The following is a 23,585-nucleotide window of genomic DNA, read 5'->3' as shown; positions in this document are numbered from 1 at the left end:
GTGTCACTGTGCATCGGCCAACTATACAATGCACTTTGGACAAGGAGAAGCTGTATGGGAGAGTGATGCGAAAGAAGCCATTTCTGCAAGCACGCCACAAACAGAGTCGGCTGAGGTATGCAAAAGCACATTTGGAGAAGCCAATTTCTTTTTGGAAGAAGGTCCTGTGGACTGATGAAACAAAGATTGATTTGTTTGGTCATACAAAAAGGCGTTATGCATGGCAGCCAAAGAACACAGCATTCCAAGAAAAACACTTGCTACCCACAGTAAAATTTGGTGGAGGTTCCATCATGCTTTGGGGCTGTGTGGCCAATGCCGGCACCGGGAATCTTGTTAAAGTTGAGGGACGCATGGATTCCTCTCAGTATCAGCAGATTCTTGACAATAATGTTCATGAATCAGTGACAAAGTTGAAGTTACGCAGGGGATGGATCTTTCAGCAAGACAATGATCCAAAACATTGCTCCAAATCTACTCAGGCATTCATGCAGAGGAACAATTACACTGTTCTGGAATGGCCATCCCAGTCCCCAGACATGAATATCATTGAACATCTGTGGGATCATTTGAAGAGGGCTGTCCATGCTCGGCGACCATCAAACTTAACTGAACTGGAATTGCTTTGTAAAGAGGAATGGTCAAAAATACCTTCATCCAGGAACTCATTAAAAGCTACAGGAAGCGACTAGAGGCTGTTATTTTTGCAAAAGGAGGATCTCCTAAATATTAATGGTCACTATTTTGGTGGGGTGCCCATACTTATGCACCTGTCAAATTTTGTGTAAATGCAGATTGCACATTTTCTGTTAGTACAATAAACCTCATTTCAAGGCAGAAACATTACTGTGTCCAACAGTTATTAGATATATGAAACTGAAATAGCTGTTGCAAAAAGAAACAATTTTTATAAAACATTAAGCTTAAGATTAATAGGGGTGCCCAAACTTTTTCTTATAATTGTGTCATGCCCACAGTGCTTCTTCTTTAATTTGCGTAAACTGACCTGCGTTGCGGGTTTCAAATCCGCAGCATGACAATTTGTCTTGAGGGTACACTGAAATTATGTGTGGGTTTTTCCCATAGATGTGTATTAGATGCGGGAAGATCCGCAGGTGAAAAACGCTCATGCATTTTTAGTACATTTCTGAGGTGGAAAGAAATGCATGTAACATAGTAACATAGTAACATAGTTAGTAAGGCCGAAAAAAGACATTTGTCCATCCAGTTCAGCCTATATTCCATCATAATAAATCCCCAGATCTACGTCCTTCTACAGAACCTAATTGTATGATACAATATTGTTCTGCTCCAGGAAGACATCCAGGCCTCTCTTGAACCCCTCGACTGAGTTCGCCATCACCACCTCCTCAGGCAAGCAATTCCAGATTCTCACTGCCCTAACAGTAAAGAATCCTCTTCTATGTTGGTGGAAAAACCTTCTCTCCTCCAGACGCAAAGAATGCCCCCTTGTGCCCGTCACCTTCCTTGGTATAAACAGATCCTCAGCGAGATATTTGTATTGTCCCCTTATATACTTATACATGGTTATTAGATCGCCCCTCAGTCGTGTAATCCACGAATTGATACAATCGTGTGATGTAATCCACACGATTGTATCAATAAAGTTTTGTCAAAGCCAAATACAAGGAAGTATCAAAAGCAAAGCAGCTTTATTTAAAACAAGACATATCAACAAGAAATAAAAAATTAAGCATCAAAAGCATGACTTGGTCTGAGCACGGGCCGCAACGCACGGACTGTCCATGGGTCACTGGACCTGAACTTGACATATATGCCTATGAGACTGTTGAGCATGGACCTCTTCATGAATTAGGAGCTTTAGACTCCAGCACGCCCCTTCATCAAAACTGGCTTGAACAACCTCGGGCTTGATGAATTGGGCTCATACTTCCTATCCCACCAGGAAAATTTTTCATCATTATCATAACAGGCAAGATTACAATGACAAGAAACATCTCAATACACAGTTGATCAATGGATCCACCATTCCCAATCGGTGAAGTCACGGCTCCCCCTCCCTTCACAATGACCTTTGCACATCCACATTGGATGCTGCAATGGAAATGATAGGGTCTGATAGGGTTTATTGCTGTTAATGTACATTTAAATTTAATGACACAACAGGAAGTATATCTCTTAAATATCACCAGTGGGCAGTGTGAAAATTGAAATATTTCTCATCTTTATTTTAAACAGAGATTGTGATTTGGAAAGAAAAACATTGTCAAAAATTCAAAAAAAATCTTTCACACAAAAACCTGATTTAAACAATAGATCAATTTCTGATGGTAAAGTGAAGACATGAGTACAAAGTATGGTAAAGTGACATAATTGCCTAGGTAGTCAGCCTTCAGTACACATATGATGAGAAAATGATTACAAGAAATCATCAGGAAATCGTTGAACAGATGTTTGAAGAAATAAATGGAGTCTTTTTTTTTATATAAATACTAGTTAACGATAAAGCTGTACGACTGTGCTTCCATCCTCTTCATCTTCAGCAAGCCACCTTAAATGACAAAAACAGGGATGTCAGATGTAATATCACAATAACACTGGGATTGGTAATGTCTTATTTTCTGGTAATGGAAACAAATATAACCATCTAAAAAAATTCTGTTATTTTTTTTGCCCATATTAGTGGTAAGCGAGCGTGCAAGCGACTGCTCGATACTTCGATACTATAGATCGAATATCGTGGGTGCTCGGGTACGCTTGTTACTTGATCGAGTATCGCAAGTGCTCGGGGTACGCTTCTTACTTGATCGAGTATCGCAAGTGCTCGGGGTACGCTTGTTACTTGATCGAGTTTTGTGGGTGCTCAGGGTACGCTTGTTACTTAATCGAGTATCACGGGTGCTCGTGCGCCATGCTCGAGTCCTCGCCCTACATGTTTTGCGGCTGTTAGAGAGCCAATAAAAATGGCTGATCTTTCCATGTGCATTGCAACATCCAGATTACTTTGCCCTCGAGACAGCTATTGAACTGTTATAGACACCGCTGTGCTTGAATTAGCACAACTACCAGAGCGCAGCGTCCTGATTTCATCCGCTCTATGCATCATTATTCCTCCCTTGGAACATAGCTCCTGCCTTCGGCTTTGGAGCGGTCGGAAGGTGCAGCAGCGCTCCAGGATCACCAACAGCTGATTGCTAAAGACAGTGTTGTGCCTCGACAAGCACAACCATCGGAGGTGAGTGTGGTACATCCCTACCTTCACCTTTGACCAAAGAGACCTCCACATGGAGATCCTTTTCCTCTTTTGTTTTTAATAAAAATGTGGTGATTGCCTGCCATACACGGTAATGCCATAGCCATGTTGGGTACTGGCTAGTGTTGAGCGAATATACTCGTTACTCGAGATTTCCCGAGGATGCTCGGGGGTCCTCCGAGTATTTTTCAGTGCTCGGAGATTTAGTTTTTCTTGCTGCAGCTGAATGATTTACATCTGTTAGCCAGCATAAGTACATGTGGGGATTCCCTAGCAACCAGGCAACCCCCACATGTACTTATTCTGGCTAACAGATGTAAATCATTCAGCTGCGGCAAGAAAAACTAAATCTCCGAGCACTGAAAAATACTCGGAGGACCCCCGAGCATGCTTGGGAAATCTCGAGTAACGAGTATATTCACTCATCACTAGTACTGGCATTACTGTCATTGGTTGGCTGCATTGCATCTTCAGTTCTTATATAAGATCCGGTTACACGATGCTCAGCACACTCTCCTCTGGAAGCTGTTCAGGGAGAGTTGATCTAGGAGGGAGAGGTTAGATTAGAGTATGTATATAGGCAGTATTTAATTGCTATTTCAGTAATTATATACCGCTGCTGCACTGCGGTTCCCTGAAAAATGCACACAGGAAAATTGCACACAGGAAAATTACCCACAGGAAAAATGCTCACAGGAAAATTCCCCACACAGAAAATTCCCCACATGGAAAATTCCCCAAACGGAAAATTCCCCACACGGAATCTTCCCCACATGGAAACTTCCCCACACGGAAAATTCCCCACACGGAAAATTGCCAATTAAAGCATCACAAAAGTTTCAGCTATATGATATTTAAGGTGCAAGGTGAGGATGTTCACATAATATGTGAACAACTTGTTATTTACAGCTGACCTAGTGCAAAACTGCAAAAATGATGATCTGTGGTTTGTAGCAGTTTGTCATTATCAGCAATAGATAGATCTAGTCTGCTCTCATCTCTCACTGATTCTGCCTTACTCCTCCCACCAGCCCAAAACAGCAGCACATGCAGAACCAGCAGCAGTGTGATCCAGAGGAGTCATCACTGCTATCAGTGCTCACAAAAGTATCACTGCTGCTGGCAGAGATAGTTGGTCCTGGAAGCCCAGAAGGCACAGCAGAAAGGTGAGATTCTGTCACTTGTACCACTTTGTGTTCTTGCTGAGAATGTATGATATGCTTTTGCAGTGGAGTCCGATGGGCCCCAGTGTGAAATTTGGCCCTTCCCCCCCACACACACGTTGGTCAGATGTATGGCCCCCTGTAGTGTTCTAAATTCTATAAAGACATATGAATTGCCCCTCTCCCCCTTCATTATGTAGTAATGTCCCCCATACTGGTATATATGCCCATCATCCTGGTGAATATGTCTGCATCCTGGTATATATGTCCTAATGCTGGTATATATGGTCCCCATCCTAGTATGTATGGTCCACATGATCTCCATCCTGGTATTTATGCCCCCTTTCTGGTATATATGTCCCTATCCTGGTTTACATGGTCCCCAATCCTAGTGTATGTGTCCCCGTTCTGACCCTAATGCATAATTAAAAACAATAACATTCTACTTACCTTTCCTCTGCTCCCACGTCGCCCAGTGTCTTTTGTAGCCACCGCACAGCCCGGCAGCTGACATCGGAGTGTGCGCCATTTCATGCACCGCTCCCTGTGGCTGCACCTCTGATGTCAGCTCACAGCTAACGCGCCGGCAGCATGTATCGCAGTGCAGGGACCCCACGGGTCTCTGCAACATGATGCATGTCATCTGGATCTGCATCTTCAGTGAAGACGCAGATACAGCAGAAGCAGGCGCCCGTACCCAGAGGACCTGTACCCAGCAGAGCATCTCACCTATAATTCTATATTATTCTCATGATCTGCATAGCATCTCACCTATAATTCTATATTATTCTCCTGATCTGCAGAGCATCTCACCTATAATTCTATATTATTCTCCTGCCCTGCAGAGCATCTCACCTATAATTCTATATTGTTCTCCTGCCCTGCAGAGCATCTCACCTATAATTCTATATTGTTTTCCAGATCTGCAGAGCCTCTCACCTATAATTCTATATTATTCTCATGATCTGCAGAGCATCTCACCTATAATTCTATATTATTCTCATGATCTGCAGAGCATCTCACCTATAATTCTATATTGTTCTCCTGCCATGCAGAGCATCTCACCTATAATTCTATATTGTTCTCCTGCCCTGCAGAGGATCTCACCTATAATTCTATATTATTCTCCTGCCCTGCAGAGCATCTCACCTATAATTCTATATTGTTCTCCTGATCTGCAGAGCATCTCACCTATAATTCTATATTGTTCTCCTGACTGCAGAGCATCTCACCTATAATTCTATATTATTCTCCTGCCCTGCAGAGCATCTCACCTATAATTCTATATTATTCTCCTGCCCTGCAGAGCATCTCACCTATAATTCTATATTATTCTCCTGCCCTGCAGAGCATCTCACCTACAATTTTATATTGTTCTCCTGATCTGCAGAGCATCTCACCTATAATTCTATATTATTCTCATGATCTGCAGAGCATCTCACCTATAATTCTATATTGTTCTCCTGCCCTGCAGAGCATCTCACATATACCTGAATACTATCCCCCTGTCCTGCAGAGCATTTAGCCTATAGCTCTATGCTATTCTCTGTTCTGCAGAGCATCTCACCTATAACTCTCTACTGTTTTCCTGTGAGTATTCATGTCTGTGGGCACTTTTCACTTATCATGTGAACCTTGCACCTGAAAAATCATAGATCTGAAACTTTGTGATGATGCAATTGGCAATTTTCCGTGTGGGGAATTTACCGTGTGGGGAATTTTCCTGTGGGCATTTTTCCTGTGGGCATTTTTCCTGTGGGCAATTTTCCTGTGTGCAATTTTCCTGTGTGCATTTTTCTGGTCACCCTGCACTGCATACTGTCCTTTCTCTAATAAAACCACTGTTGCCTGCACTCAGTGTAGAGATAGCTGGTGGAGGAGGGATAGTTTTGGATTAGAGGCATAAAGGCAGGGTTTATTGCCTTACTGGCCTTCTATAGGTATACTGCTGCAGCAACCTAAAAACAAAAGTCCTTTCAAGGCTACATATTTTCTTTTCCCTATTAGTCCCGGAAAGTTTGCCGGCATACATTATATACCTAATTTAAAATACAGTCAAAACCACTACATGAGATATTCAATCTCCAGTTAAGAAGGCACATATTCTGCACATATTATTAAAATATATATTCTTTATTGAAAATTCACATAAAATTTGAGTACATTAAAAATAATCAAGGATTACCCAGTTGTAGCATACAGATATCATGCATAGATGTATTGTATGTAAAATTATATGCAGATGAGTAGCTGAAAAAAAAAGCACAAATATCGATCTAAATGCAGAAACATCAATGATAATCAATTTAAAGTGCAAGTGCCAGTATAAACCAAAGAATGTTGTGCAACCTAGAACTGATTATAGTCAGTGATCAACATTAAAAAGTCAGCATGTATCATGGCTACCTCATACATGCAGACTCTACACTTATGGCTGCAAGTAAAACTACAGTGCACTTTAAACATGATTAAGTAGATCTTGCTAGCTACTATTGTTGATCACTGACTATAATGAGTTCTAGTTTGCAGAAAATTATTTGGTTTACACTGGCACTTGCACATTTGGCTATCATTGATGCAAGGGACATGGAAATGGATATGCTGCTGATGGTGCACGCACAGGCCGAGGCCATGGGCCCAGACTTCTCAACTTAACCGCATTACACCAACAGGGCATAAAGCCTATTCAAATATTCCTTTTTTCTGGTGTATTCTCATTAACCTCTTCCACCAGAAAAGGTACATGGTTCATGGTTTCTTCTAATTCTTGTCCTCTTCTCCACTATAACAACATAACAGTCATCGTGTGGCCCTAACACCAAATTTTTAGAGGGTCATCATGCGAGCCTCACTCCAAGTTTTTAGGGGGTAAAAAGGCATCCCTCATTCATAATATTTAGGGGGTCATCAGGCTGCCCTCGCTCATCATTTTTAGTGGGTTATCATGTGGCCCTCACTAATAATTTTTAGAGGGTAAACAGGTGGCTCTCACTCATAAGTTTTAGAGGGTCATCAGGCAGCTGTCGCTCAAACTTTTTAGAGGTTCATCATGCGACCCTCGCTCTTACTTTTTCCAGGGTTTTATGATGCCTTCCTTAATAATTTTTACAGGATGTGTATGACGCCTACCTCTACAATTTTCTTACACATACATCTATAATATAACGCTGGGAGCGTCACTCTGTCCGAAGCCTTTATAGACTGCGCAAGCGCCGGCGCAGTCTGGCCCCCACAGAGTGACGCTCCCAGGAGATCGCGGTATGCGTAAACACTGAACGCACACCGCGATCTCCAACAGAGAAGCAGGGACCGCCAGGAGGGTAAGTATCGGCTATATTCACCTGTCCCCGTTCCAGCGCTGCGTGCAGCTACGTCTCTGTGTCCCGGTCCTCTGCCTCTGATGTTCAGTTCAGAGGGCGCGATGACGCGCTTAATGCGCGCCGGCGCCGCCCTCTGACTGACCAGTCACAGCCAGAGGGCCCGGAAGATGGCGGTGCGCAGCGGTGGAATGGGGCCAGGTGAATATAGCAGGTGCTTGGGGGCCTGAGCTGGCGGCGATACCGGCACCTGACCCCCACAGCGCACCGGTGTCCCCGCCTGCTCAGGCCCCCCAGCACTCGGCGCCCAGCGACGATAGGTGAGTATGGTTTATTTTTTTTATATATTGCAGCAGCATACGGGGCATATATTATGGAGCATCTTATGGGGCCATAAACCATAATGGAGCAGTGTGCGGTGGCATATAGTATGGAGCATCTTATGGGGCCATAAACCATAATGGAGCAGTGTACAGGGGCATATAGTATGGAGCATCTTATGGGGCCATAAACCATAATGGAGCAGTGTATGGGGGCATATAGTATGGAGCATCTTATGGGGGCCATAAACCATAATGGAGCCGTGTACGGGGGCCATAAACCATAATGGAGCAGTGTATGGGGGCATACACTATGGAGCATCTTATGGGGTCATAAACCATAATGGAGCAGTGTATGGGGGCATATACAATGGAGCATCTTATGGGGGCCATAAACCATAATGGAGCAGTGTATGGGGGCGTATACAATGGAGCATCTTATGGGGGCCATGAACCATAATGGAGCAGTGTACGGGGGCCATAAACCATAATGGAGCAGTGTATGGGGGCATATACTATGGAGCATCTTATGGGGCCATAAACCATAATGGAGCAGTGTATGGGGGCATATACAATGGAGCATCTTATGGGGGCCATAAACCATAATGGAGCAGTGTACGGGGGCGTATACAATGGAGCATCTTATGTGGGCCATAAACCATAATGGAGCAGTGTAAGGGGGCATATACTATAGAGCATCTTATGGGGCCATCAACCATAATGGAGCAGTGTACGGGGGCATATACCATGGAGCATCTTATGGGGCCATAAACCATAATGGAGCAGTGTACGGGGGCATATACCATGGAGCATCTTATGGGGGCCATAAACCTTTATGGAACAGCGTACGGGGCATACACTATGGAGCATCTTATGGGGGCCATAAACCTTTATGGAGCAGTGTACGGGGGCATATACTATGGAGCATCTTATGGGGGCCATCAAACTTTATGGAGCAGTGTACGGGGCATATACTATGGAGCATCTTATGGGGGCCATAAACCTTTATGGAGCAGCGTATGGGGCATATGGATGGGAGCAGCAAATTAAAGAATGGTGGCGCAGGATGGGAGCAGCACATGACAGAACGGGGGCGCAGGATGGGAGCAGCACATGACAGGATGAGGGCGCAGGATAAGAGCAGCACAGGACAGGAAGGAGGCGCAGGATGGGAGCAGCACATGACAGAACGGTGGCGCAGGATGGGAGCAGCACATGACAGCACGGGGGCGCAGGATGGGAGCAGCACATGACAGAATAGGGCAGCACATGACAGAACAGGGTGCAGGATGGGAGCAGAACATGACAGAACAGGGGCGCAGGATGGGTGCAGCACATGACAGAACGGGGGCGCAGGATGGCAGCAGCACATGACAGAACGGGGGCGCAGGATGGCAGCAGCACATGACAGAACGGGGGCACAGGATGGAAGCAGTACATGACAGAACGGGGGCGCAGGATGGCAGCAGCACATGACAGAACGGGGGCGCAGGATGGCAGCAGCACATGACAGAACGGGGGCACAGGATGGAAGCAGCACATGACAGAACGGGGGCGCAGGATGGGAGCAGCACATGACAGGATGGGGGCGCAGGATGAGAGCAGCAAATGACAGAATGGAGGCGCAGGATGGGTGCAGCATATGTCAGAATGGAGGCGCAGGATGGGTGCAGCACATGTCAGAATGGAGGCGCAGGATGGGTGCAGCACATGTCAGAATGGAGGCGCAAGATGGGTGCAGCACATGTCAGAATGGGGGCGCAGGATGGGTGCAGCACATGTCAGAATGGGGGCGCAGGATGGGAGCAGCACATGTCAGAATGGGGGCGCAGGATGGGAGCAGCACATGACAGGATGGGGACGCAGGATGGGTGCAGCACATGACAGGATGGGGACGCAGGATGGAGCAGCACATGACAGGATGGGGACGCAGGATGGAGCAGCACATATCAGGATGGAGACCATATACCAATATAAATGCTCGCCACCCGGGCGTAGAACGGGTTCAATAGCTAGTACTAATATAATTGTAAATGTCTTTCAGCTCTTGCACTTAGTGCTTAGACTTTAGCACCCTAGGAATCCCACTCTTTAAAAATGGAAAGCAAATGTTTTCTGAGGCCCTCCTCTACATGTCTTCCAGGGTGTATGGTAGTCACTCCTTATTTTTGGCAGTCCTTGCACTTAGTCCAAAGGTTTTATGTGTTTAGGAGTCCCACTGCCTAACAATTTTAACAGGATGTGTGTGAGGCCCTCCTTTAAGTCTAATACAGAGTTCTAATTTTTGGCAGTTTTTGCATTGTCCTCATAGGCTTTGCGAGGTTCAGACTCCCTCCTTCATACATTAAACAGGATGTGTCTGACCATGTAACCTACACCACATGCCCATATAAGGTGGTAACATGTTAAAACTACATTTACCAGTGATCACCGATGGGAGTAGTTTTATTTCCTCCTCTACTATGTCATCTACTATAGTCATAGGCAATGAAGAAATACAGTGAGAGATTGCCCAGCTACTACAGGGTGGAGGAGTTTTTTTCCCTTTTTAATTTTGCCTTATATACAAGTCATTATGCAGAAAAGAATGTTTCCTAACATTTTTTTCCTGTAAAATCCATTTTATCTTTTGGTTTTATATGTTTTATTGTCAGTCTGCAAAAGTGGAGAAATACTCAGAAAAAATGTTTTCCCATTAGCGACCTGGGAGTTAAAGATGCATCCAGGTATCTACCCCATGCTGTTCCCATTCCATTTGAGAGCTGTTTCCATCCATTTCAGTGATTTTCCTGCCCCCCAGCCCTCTTGTTAGCGTTGTTCAGGAAAAATGCTTGAATTTCTCATTGTCTTCCATTATACTCGGTACACAGTTGAGCCCATACGTGCATCCGACCTGCTCGATTTGAGTACCGAACACTCGAGCATTTTAGTGCTCGATCATCACTAGCATGCATCTTTTAATGTCTTCATGGAAGGGTAAATTTCTATATTTGCATGCTTGCTTTTTGCTCTCCTCTGCCAAGAGTCATAACTATTTTTTTATCTTTTCACTGACATAGCCATAGGAGGGCTGTTTTTTTGGGAAAAAGTTACTGGAAAAAAATTCCAAGCTCAGTGAATATTGAGGAATATTGTTGTTTATTATTTTAATTCATTTACAGAAGATGTTTGCTTCAGTGGATTGAGGGATGACGTGATCCGACTTACAGCACCTCTGCTGTGTGAGAAGTTTCTCATGCAGTGGTGCCATTAGTGAGGACACTGGGGCTTATCAGCTGATGAACTCCGGTGAACTTTCTCATCTCAGTTCTGCAGGAGTAAATGAGGAGTAGTTAGATTCTCCTGCCAGAGTGTCGTCGGCTGCCTGGTAGAGCAGTCACATCAGCTGATGTGACTGCTCTACAAGAGATCGGAATCATCGCCGGGATATTATAGATTACGGCGGATAAGTGAGAGATATGGTGGTTTATTATTTTTTCTTTATTCCTGGTGACATGGGCATCTGGGATTAGCCGTTAAGGTGAGTATACTGTGTTTTTTATTTTTATGTCAATAATTATTTCTTTTACCTTTTGTTTTTACTTTGAGCACAGGCAGCGGCTGATGACTGCGCCCTTCAGCTGCCGCCTGCTTCCTCTGATATCAGTGACAGGAGGTATCGGTTGATGGGAGTAGCAGTCTCTCATCAGCCGATGTCTGTGACCTGCGGTATGCTTTTAACCACCGATCACAGTCACACCTGCGGGGTCACTCTGACATCTGACAGCCTGACCCCAGAGCTCTCTTGTAAGGGGGATCACCAGACAGCGGCTACCTGTGTGCTGGGTTCAGAACTGATAAGGCTGCATCCTCTGTTCCCAGGGGGGGGGGAAAGCTTTAGTGAGCCGGACCTTCCTCTGGTGCTTGGGAGAAGCTGGAGTGAGGGAGAACTTCCTCCTCACCGAGGGGGGCGGGGATATAAAAGGGGAAAGCGCGCACAGCATAGTAGTTTGGCACCAACCCAGGGCAGATCGCAAAGAGGTGAGCAGCACACTCTGCTTCCCGTTCCCCCCACGAGTACTGGCTCTGCGGCAGCCCCCAGCGACTGCAAAATGGCTGCACCAGAGAAAGAGAGAGGCAGGGAGTGCTGCAGCAATCCAGAGAGAGAGAGAGACTGCTGCGCACAGGGAAGCCGTGTGTTCAGCAGCAGCCAGGGAGAGAAGTGCTCCGTCCTGGGAGCACCAGCCATGCGCATATCAGCGTCCATTGTCTCCTGCCGCCAGCAGCAGAGACCAGTGAGTGCGGTGTCTCGGAGCATCCATATAGCGCAGCCCCGTGCTCAAGCACCCCCACAGCCACTGCTGAGAGAGACTGTGAGGAGAGAAGTGCAGGGTGCCCGTTGATCACCATGGAGCAAGGTGCTGAATGTTTCAGGCTAAAGAGTACTGTTTGCGTGCTGCCAGAGAGAGATCAGGTGCAGCACCCCACCGGAGAAGCAGTGCGCCCAGTGGTTGTCGGTGCTTCAGTCTTGGCATGAGCAGGCAGTATGCAGCATAGTGAGAAGAGTGCAGTGCACCCAGTAGCTGACAGAGATCGAGGTGCCATGTGCTTCATGACCGTGAGAACAGCGCTCGTGCCGCAAAGAGAGAACCGAGTACTGGATAGACTTGTGCAACCCACCTTACCAGCATATACTCTCCCGCTCACGGTAGACCCTCTTTTTGCCAGTTTATATTTGCTGAGCCACATTGGGCTCATACAGTACTGTGGCCCGCACCCTTATCAGCCACTGTAGCATATGGACTAGGCTCAGCGGAAGGTACCGGATTAAGCATCCCTCCCAAGTTGACTAGTTGAAAACATCTGGACACACCCATTTTAGCTGTTATTATACACGTCATAGTATTCAATGTAAGAAAACAAGAGACAAAAACGGAATGGATTTCCATTATAATTTACCTGTTGCAAGAGAACAGTGCTGTTTCGTTTGTAGATTCTGTTACAATCTCCAACTTTTCCAGGAACCAGCCATTACCTGCTCAGCAAAATGATATGTAATTAAACTCATGTATTTGCCTAAAACATTCCTACTTCAAGGTGTTTTCTCACGAAGAAAAGTTCATTGCAATCAATAGATCTTTGAATAATAATAATTTCCACAATTGAATGTGATTAAATAAAATGTTTGTGTGCTGAGATAATCTTATAAATGTGCCCCTGCTGTGTACTGTGTAATGGCCGTGTCTGACACTACAGGAACATGGTCTGATCATACCGCAGCTCCTGGGAAGGGGAGCGGAGAAAAAAGTATACAGATATTTTAGTATGGGATCACAAATGATTCTTTCATTGAAGTAAAACATTGTTTAAAAAAACAGTTAGTGAAATGTTTTACCTCACAAAAAGAATCAGCTGTGATCTCATGCTGTAATGTCTGTATGCTCTTTTGCTTCCTCCCCTACTCAGGAGCTGTGGTATGATCAGACCATGTTCCTGTACGGTCAGACACAGCCATTACACAGTACACAGCAGGGGCGCATATATAAGATTATCTCAGCACAGGACCATTATATTTAAACACATCCAATTGTGGAAATTATTAATATTCAAAGGTCTATTAATTAAAGTGAACTTTTGTTTGTGGGGAAAACCCCTTTAAATGAAAGTTACAAGCTAATTGATAAAATGTCCTTCATCTTAGTATGTGCAAATGGAGTTTTTCCGAGCGGGTCATCTTCAAAAATTGCCTGAAAATAGCTTAACAATACTTGAAAGGTCCTTCTTATGAATTTCTATTGTGAAACCAGTTTATGGTCCATATATTCTGGGTTTTGAGCATTTTATTTTCGCTTTAGGTTTGTAAAGTGCATGTCACTTTGTTGAATCAGCTCCACCAAACACTTAAGAAACTCTGCAACACCACTTCTTCAGTAAAAAGGACTTCAGGAAACAAAAAACTCCTCAAAAATACTCCCTATATTATGCGTGTTTCCTGATGAAATTTCCACTTGAAAACTCAGCTTTTTAATGCCTCAGAAAAACTCTATGAGCACATACCACACGATAAGTCTTTTTACTGTTATTTTTAGTGTGGAAATTGAACAGAAGCCCCCTATTTTTTGAGGAGTTTTGCATTTATTTGAGAAGGTTTTGGAGAGTTGCCAGATGGAAAACTTTTAGGTCGTGTGCATACATGGAGTTTCGTTGAGTTTTTAACCTCAGTATCTGTAAGCCAAAAACAGGAGTGGGTGATAAATCCACAAGTGGTGATGGGTTTCTATTATATTTTTCCTCTAACTGTTCTACTTCTGGTTTTGGCTTACAAATACTGAGGTAAAAAAAACTCAACAAATACTCAATATGTTCAAGTGGAATTAAAAAAAACTCAGTGTGCACATACTGATACATCTGCCAATCAAAAAACAGAAACTTTCTGGTAGAAACAGTTTTAGGAAACTCACCATCTTTGAGGGATAAGCACTCAGTTTTTTGGAGAAGACACTGAGAGGAAATTCGCCAAGTCCTCCTCAAAAATGCAAAACTCAAGAACTTGGACTATCTGCTCATTTTCCATTGTAAACTGTTAGCAAAAAGACTTATAGTGTGCAAACTCTTAGGTTGTTTTGGAGAAAGTTTCCTAAAGCTTTTGAAGAGTTTCTAAGGCATTTTTTGCAGATCTTTGATTGGTCATTGTCTCCTTTGTAGCATATCCCATCAGATGCTTCAAAGAAGTGACATCCACTTTCTTTTTCTCCCACCACGTGTTTTTGAATACTTGAAGCACATTAAAGTTGCCCAAAATACTGAACATATAAACACCAAGTTGATTTCCCTTACAAATGAATAGTAAGATTCTTTTAAGCGTTTCTTCTTCTGGAACGATCTCCCTCAAAAACCAGTGTGAACTTACCCTTAAATCAATATTTTAAGCGATACCCACAATACAACTGTATTAAAATGTATAATGTTACATTTTAGAAACTGACTGTGAATTTGCAAATATTTTAATGCACAAATAATAAATCTAAAGTAAATGAGTATCCCGTACTTAAAGTTAATACAAAGAATAACAATAACAAAACCAATCAAATATCTATAGAAGTATTCTTTTTCCTAGTATTTATGTGTTGTATAACTTTGTGCTATTTTATTGATTAACAGAATGAACAGGTACTCGATTATTTCTTGCAATGCTTTGTTTGATTTCAGTTAATTTTCTCTCCCAGTAAATAGCTTTGCTCGCTTCGCTTCTCTCAACTGGCTGCGCCTGAGGATCTCTACCTTAAAGCTTATTAGTAAAATGATTTCCCTTCTAAGCTCGCCCGTTTGTCCAGGATTCGCTGGAGTCTCCGAATGTCCAGTTCACCTTTTGTGACACTGAGCATTAATAATGTAGGAAGTTACAATGAGTTCTATCCTTTTCTGGCAGACGATGAGTTCACATTAGGTTATTCCGCCATTCATGGAATACTTCTCTTTAGATTTTTACATTTCTACCAATCTGTATTTACTCCAGGATGAGAAAAGAATGTTGTCTGTTTCTTCTGTTAAAACCCTGTATCCTTTATTAAGCCTCACGCAACATGAAAAACATCAAAAATGCATGTACAATCTTTGACGCATTTCAGATGATGCACTTTTTTATACTCATAACTGTTTTAGAGACTGTTGTTTCTATTGATATACTTAGGTCCCAATTCATAGTTTGAGTTTTTTTCCTTGTTTGCGTTATGGTATTAGTTGCCATTTTGCATTAAATTCATCAAAATGGTGCACGCGATTTTTGAATTTCGTGGGCATTTTCCGATCTCGTACTAATTTTGAAACTATTGTGTCACGAAGTGACTGTCCTGGTGTAACACGACCTGACAGGTCGGTCACAAAATGACGGAACACACAAGGGTACACCGGGGACACTTTAACAACGGTGGGCCCTGACGGTAGGGAACGGAGAATGGGCACCTCCTGCACTCACCTGAGGCTGTGCCCTGATCTTACTACCATCCCTATACGGGTTCTTTCAACCCGTCGCCGACCAGGATACCTTGTCCCTCACTTGCCCTGCTCTAATCTCTATGTAGGGAACTGGCAGGTGAGAACACTGGTCCCACCGCTGCACTAATACAACACAAGGAGAGTTACACAACAAAGGGACAAAGAAACAATAACAGCACACTTAACTTTCTCTGCTGCAATGCACTACACAGCAGAGTAAGGCACCAGGAATGAGGATTCAGCTGCAGAACCAAAGCACTTAGCAAGCAGCAATTCCAGCAAGGTTGGTATCCAAAGGACCTGTATAACCAACAGTCAGCTTATGCACCAGGTGACCTTTTAAAAGAAGGTGGGAGTGGTAACAAACTTCAGCTGACCCAGCAGCAATGCAATGCAATATCACCAGCAGCCACCGGGGGGAGAAAACTGCATTAAACCCCAATGACCAGAAAGGAAAAAACGTTTTAATCTGAAGGAAACCAGATCTGCCACAGATCCAAACATAGATCGTGACATATTGGCTTCGAAATCAGTAATTGAAAAAAAAAGTAATAAGGCCATAGACAGAGTAGGTTTGCAAAGTATTCCAAATTAAGATGGTATAATTCAGTCAGCGTTGTCGCCAAGTACAATTCAGAATTATCAGATGGCTGTGAAATTATTTATCATTGTTCCAATATACTAAAAAGGTAGTGACCACAAGGATGATGTGTCAGCCAAATGGGAGTAATGCTACTGGATTGATAGGAGGAATAGTGGCCATTTGTGCTTGCTGAGCTTTGGTCTGAAATGCTAAAGAAAATGGATAGATTCTGATGAATCACTAAGGAAATAACTTTATTGGGCTGGTTAGAGTGGCCAGTATAGGGCAATAAAGTACAGTTAGGGCCAGAAATATTTGGACAGTGACACAATTTTCGCGAGTTGGGCTCTGCATGCCACTACATTGGATTTGAAATGAAACCTCTACAACAGAATTCAAGTGCAGATTGTAACGTTTAATTTGAAGGGTTGAACAAAAATATCTGATAGAAAATGTAGGAATTGTACACATTTCTTTACAAACACTCCACATTTTAGGAGGTCAAAAGTAATTGGACAAATAAACATAACCCAAACAAAATATTTTTATTTTCAATATTTTGTTGCAAATCCTTTGGAGGCAATCACTGCCTTAAGTCTGGAACCCATGGACATCACCAAACGCTGGGTTTCCTCCTTCTTAATGCTTTGCCAGGCCTTTACAGCCACAGCCTTCAGGTCTTGCTTGTTTGTGGGTCTTTCCATCTTAAGTCTGGATTTGAGCAAGTGAAATGCATGCTCAATTGGGTTTAGATCTGGAGATTGACTTGGCCATTGCAGAATGTTCCACTGTTTGGCACTCATGAACTCCTGGGTAGCTTTGGCTGTATGCTTGGGGTCATTGTCCATCTGTACTATGAAGCGCCGTCCAATCAACTTTGCAGCATTTGGCTGAATCTGGGCTGAAAGTATATCCCGGTACACTTCAGAATTCATCCGGCTACTCTTGTCTGCTCTTATGTCATCAATAAACACAAGTGACCCAGTGCCATTGAAAGCCATGCATGCCCATGCCATCACGTTGCCTCCACCATGTTTTACAGAGGATGTGGTGTGCCTTGGATCATGTGCCGTTCCCTTTCTTCTCCAAACTTTTTTCTTCCCATCATTCTGGTACAGGTTGATCTTTGTCTCATCTGTCCATAGAATACTTTTCCAGAACTGAGCTGGCTTCTTGAGGTGTTTTTCTGCAAATTTAACTCTGGCCTGTCTATTTTTGGTATTGATGAATGGTTTGCATTTAGATGTGAACCCTTTGTATTTACTGTCATGGAGTCTTCTCTTTACTGTTGACTTAGAGACAGATACACCTACTTCACTGAGAGTGTTCTGGACTTCAGTTGATGTTGTGAACGGGTTCTTCTTCACCAAATTAAGTATGCGGCGATCATCCACCACTGTTGTCATCCGTGGACGCCCAGGCCTTTTTGAGTTCCCAAGCTCACCAGTCAATTCCTTTTTTCTCAGAATGTACCCAACTGTTGATTTTGCTACTCCAAGCATGTCTGCTATCTCTCTGATGGATTTTTTCTTTTTTTTTCAGCCTCAGGATGTTCTGCTTCACCTCAATTGAGAGTTCCTTTGACCGCATGTTGTCTGCTCACAGCAACAGCTTCCAAATGCAAAACCACACACCTGGAATCCACCCCTGACCTTTTAACTACTTCATTGATTACAGGTTAACGAGGGAGACGCCTTCAGAGTTAATTGCAGCCCTTAGAGTCCATTGTCCAATTACTTTTGGTCCCTTGAAAAAGAGGACGCTATGCATTACAGAGCTATGATTCCTAAACCCTTTCTCCGATTTGGATGTGGAAACTATCATATTGCAGCTGGGAGTGTGCACTTTCAGCCCATATTATATATATAATTGTATTTCTGAACATGTTTTTGTAAACAGCTAAAATAACAAAACTTGTGTCACTGTCCAAATATTTCTGGCCCTAACTGTATTTCTGATCCATAAGAGACAGATAGTGTTAGAGGTAAATGGCTTTTTAAGATGCTTACGGAAAGCTAGAAGCGTCTAAAGGGATCAAAAGGCATTTCTGCTGCGCGACATGGATAAATACCTATTCATCTTGTTGATGTTACTGACCCCAATGGGAAAGGAGAAGAAGACTTAGATGATTGTCTTTGGAGATGTGTTATACTGTTGCTCATGTATTATGATATCTCAAAGTATATAAGGATTTGAAAATTCACTGCCGTATGTGATGGTAAAGAAGAAGGATACTGTTCCTAATCCAGTAAGAATTGTAGTATTAAAGTAATTGATTAATTTGGTTAAAATTTCATTATAAAAACAATAAAAAACGGTTTCACACACAAAAGACAACTGCCAATACAGTTTTTGATCCAGTAGTGGAATGTGAAATGTACAATAAGGGTTTACACTTATTTTTTTTGCTGTAATGTATGCTTAGGGTCATTGTCGTACTGAAAGGTGAAATTCCTTTTCAGCGTCACCTTTTTTTAGCAGAGGCCTGAAGGTTTTAATGCAAAATTGACTGATATTTGGAACTGTTCAAACTTCCCTCTAACTTGACAAAAGTCAAAGTTTTAGCTACTGAAAAACAGCCCCATAGCTAGTGCTGCTTCCACCATGCTTCACTGAGGGCATGGTGTTCTTTTTGTGATGCATGGTGTTGGCTTTGTCACAAGCATACCTTTTGAATTATAACAAAAAGTCTTATCAGACTATAAAACATTTTCCAACATGCTTTTGGCAGACTTGATGTAGGCTTTGAAAAAATGCAGCTGGGCTTGTATGTTTCTCTTTTTAGGAAAATGATTCAGTTTTGCCACTCTATCCCACTGGCTAGAAATATGAAGAATACGGGAGATTGTTGTCACATGCAGTACACAATCAAGACTTGCCAGAATTTCCTGTAGCTCCTTAAATGTTGCTGAAGGCCTTTTATCAGCCTTCTGAACCAATTTTACTCTTGTCTTTTCATCAAGATTTGAGGGATGTCCAGTTCTAGGTAATGTCACTGATGTGACAAATTTAGGCCCATTCTTAATGACCATCTTCACATTATTCCATAATATACCTAATGCCTTGGTCATTTTTTTGTACCCTTTCCCTGACTGATAACTTTCAACAATGATATCTCTTTGCTGTGTTGAAAGCTGTTTATGCACCATGGCTTTTGCTGTAAAATGCAACTATGTGAATGTCAGAAAAATCCTACTGTGTACTTTCTAATATTCAATATGAGTTTAAATGTGATTGGCTAATTCTGAACAAAACTACATTTCTATTTATATGAGGGTGTTCACACTTATGCAGCCACATTATTTTAGTTTTGTGATTTTTATTCCCCACCTTCAATTGATTTCCGTTTGTTTCTCATGGGAATTGTACAGATTAGGAGTGCCATTAAAGATGGAGAAAGTGCTGAAGTTATTCTTCTTGATATGATTTTTTGTGACATGACAAAAATCTGGTAGACTTTTTGCATCCACTGTATACTTACACAGCTCTGCTAAGCACACATTATGTACAGTTGTGCTCAAAAGTTTACATACTACGGCAGAATTTTTGCTTTCTTGGCCTTTTTTTTAGAGGATATGAATATAACACCAAAACTTTTTCTACACTCATGGTTAGTGGTTGGGTGAAGCCATTTACTGTCAAACTACTGTGTTTTCTCTTTCTAAATCATAATGACAACCCAAAACATCCAAATGACCCTTATAGGTCTATTCCTTGTTTGTCTGACATGAGTTTTCACTATACAAAATGCATAGATCCAAAACCAGATATGGCTGGTGTACTAACTTTGAAAATGCATATGAAAATAACTGATAAAAAGCATTATTCACTGAATTTCATACTGATTTTTAATGGAAGTAATAAACATAGCTTGCAATTACATCAGTTGATTAGACAATCCATTGTAACTTTGTTCATTACATTTCACTCTTAGAACTTTTACTTGCATACTAAATTCCAATACATACAGTCCAAGACAATAACTTGGACACACTTGTTTAAGCAATGGTTTTCCTTTTTTTTTATTAGAATATGCAGATTCTGACTGAAAGCAACAAAATCAGGAACATATATGGAAACAATGAGTTTAGAAACACGTGTGAAGCAAACCAAAATATGTGCTGAACCTTAAATTCCTCAAATTAACTCTGATGCAAATGCTATTCCTTCTTGGCATTCTCCAACGCATACATATGCCAAAAATTCATTTCTGAAGCTCTGGAGATGGACAGAAGTGCACACAGAATAGGGCAATACTGTTTGTAAAAGATAAGTATAAGCGATGGTCGCATTCACTTGAAGATGTTGTGTTCAAGCACAACACCTATAAAGCATGGAAAGTCACTGCTGCTTCCCTGTGGTGTTGCGCCCTCCGATATATAATGGAAAAAATGGACACTGACATTATTAGGTGGTCGGCGCTGGAGGAATGAAGACCCTTGGTATTCCAAATAGTTTTTTATTAATACAAACCCATTTCTGTGCCAGACCGGCACCTTTCTCAAGGTATAAAAAACAATTGTGTAAGGCTTCTTTTACATTTACCGCAATAACAGACCACAAAAAACTTGCAGATCGCCGTTTTTCTGGTTTCCAATACTATGGAAAAAGTATTGAAAAAAAAAATGGCGTTCTGCAAAATCGGAAGTCACGGTGCACCGCAAAAACAAGCTTCTGTTGTTTTTGCAGCCCCATTGATTTTCAATGGAGGCCGTGTTTGTAAGCCATAAAAAAGATCAAGTAGGCTCGATATTTTTCACAGCCGTAAATACAGCCCTCACAACCATACGGCGTACGGCACTTCGTGGAATTATTGCAGCCCCTTTTTGCGGCCCCATAGAAATCTATTGGGGCTGCAAAAATAGGATGCAAAACCACGGTAAGTGTAAAAGAAACCTAAGGTACAAAAACTTCCTGTTTAAAGTCTCCAGTTGGTCTACCCTGCACAGTGCACATTTGGTTTTTATACCTTGAGAAGGGGACTGGTCCGATGAAGAAACGCATTGGTATTAATAAAATATGATTTGGAATCCCGAGGTCTGCACATGACAGTTTATATTTTTGCCAAGAGTTCATTTGTGGACTTGCCAACTTTCAGAAACTATCAGGTTTGCGACTATGAGCTTTGTTTTTCAGAGTCAGTGTTGGTAATTAGTTTCATACAGTGCTGAGCCCTATTCCCCAACTGTTCTAAGCCAGGTAAGAGCCGCTCAACTAAGTTTATGGAAATAGCAGTCCATCATTATGCAAAAAACTACTAAGGGCAGCATACAAATTGAAAAGACTTGTGTGGCCAATCAACTCTAGGACCAGGCATTAGATCAGTGGAAATCTATATTGTGCTCTAATGAGTTAAAATTATAGATTTTTGGTACCAACCGCCATGTTAATGTGAGACTCAGAAAAAGTGAACCAATGGTTTCTACATGTTTGCTGCCCACTATGAAGCATGGAGTGGAGGTGTGTTGGTGTGGGAGTGCTTTACTTAGGACAATGATAGTGATTTATTCCAAATTGAAGGCACAAATACCCAAGATAGCAATGACTTGCAATCCCATCTGGTTTGTACTTGTAAGGGTTGGATTGCAGAGGAAAGGAAAAGCACCCAACAAGTTCTCCGCACCTGATGGAAACTCATGCAAGATTGTTGGAAAGTTGTTCTAGGTGACCATGAGATAAAGTTGCTCTAGAAAATTTTGATATTGTAAAGTTTGAATTAGAGTGAAAGGAATCCAAGGTTTACATATTCTGGTTTATTTCACGACTCGTTTCCATATCTGTTGCTTTATGGTTTGGTGCCTTCAGTGAGAATCTGCAATGTTCCAATAAGTACAGCAGGTGAACAGTGAACAGGTGTGTCCAAACTTCTGACCAGTACTATATTGATGTGGTGCTGATATGACAGGTCACATATTTTACAATGCAATCATTCTGTATATGTATTAGAACACAAAGAGAACTCACCTAATCCTTTTCCATCATGGCTTATTTGAATATGTGAGATTCTTCCTACATTCTTTGCTGTGATTATAAATGTATCAACCTGTTTACAGAAAATGTAAAATATATGATGCACAACAATCAAAAATAAGTGATAGATTTACAATGTAAACTGTAAATATCTGAGCTTTGATGTTTTAGTTCACAGTATTCAAATAATTTCATATAAAGCAGCAGCCCAATAGGATACATTCATAATAAAATTAAAGTAAAATTCACACATATGGTGTTAGGGCTGGAGGAACGCACCGAGTAAATATGGAGATAGTATAGGTGCGTTCGCAGCCCGGGGTCCACCGTGCAGGAGTGGAACCTGCTGCTAGTAGATGGCTGCACTATATGGCGGTACTACGCATGAATAGACACTAGTTCAGTCACCTGGTCTGTATAGGAGCGAACCCTGTTGCTTCACAGAGTCGCCAGGATTAGAGGTAACGCTGTGCTCTGTTAACCTCACAGAGGATCACAGCTCACTAACGGAGCAGGTAGCATACAGTGGTGATTCAGTCAGCAACAGCACACAAACAACTCCTGTCCGGAGGTGCCGGAATTCTAGTGGCTATACCCCAGCCCTAAATTCACACACACACAAACTCCTCTCCGGAGATGCCGGAATTATAGTGGCTATACAGCAGACCATGAGCACTTGCTGACACAGACCACAAAGTAGCTAATCTCATAAACATAAGTTGATACTAGCGTATGGCCGTGTGGCCATGCAAACTTTTTATAGAGAAAGCTCTCCAGGACCTTCCAAGTGGTCCAATAGGAACTGCTTCAGGACCTGAGCATGTGACCCCCAACCTCCAATGAGATGTCGTACCTTGGGCATGCTCAGTAGTGGAAAAGCAGGACTTAGTCCCTGAAGCGTCTGCTCGCCGCTGAACAGTGCTGGTTACAATGGCTGAGCCTGGAAGATCAGCAGTAACCAAGCGCACAGTATCTGACTGAGCCAGACGCTGGGACCAATGTCTCCGCTGAGCAGGTTCCACT

General features: G+C 42.5%; 1 protein-coding gene across 1 annotated transcript in view; it reads right to left on the bottom strand.

Moving 5' to 3' along the window:
- Positions 1-1,654: 1,654 nt before the first annotated feature.
- LOC138642825 (lipoxygenase homology domain-containing protein 1-like) overlaps positions 1,655-23,585 on the bottom strand; it is a 302,432-nt gene continuing 280,501 nt past the window's right edge. Inside the window, exons 26-28 of the mRNA XM_069731356.1 lie at positions 22,557-22,635; positions 12,974-13,049; positions 1,655-2,533 (exon numbers count right to left, since the gene is read on the bottom strand). Of these exons, the coding sequence (XP_069587457.1) occupies positions 2,479-2,533; positions 12,974-13,049; positions 22,557-22,635 (210 nt within the window). The 3' untranslated portion in view covers positions 1,655-2,478. The remainder of the gene's footprint in view (positions 2,534-12,973; positions 13,050-22,556; positions 22,636-23,585) is intronic.

This window comes from Ranitomeya imitator, chromosome 6 (assembly GCF_032444005.1).
Source record: "Ranitomeya imitator isolate aRanImi1 chromosome 6, aRanImi1.pri, whole genome shotgun sequence".
Classification (NCBI taxonomy): Eukaryota; Metazoa; Chordata; class Amphibia; order Anura; family Dendrobatidae; genus Ranitomeya; species Ranitomeya imitator.
This window is presented reverse-complemented; position numbering and strand designations above follow the sequence as displayed.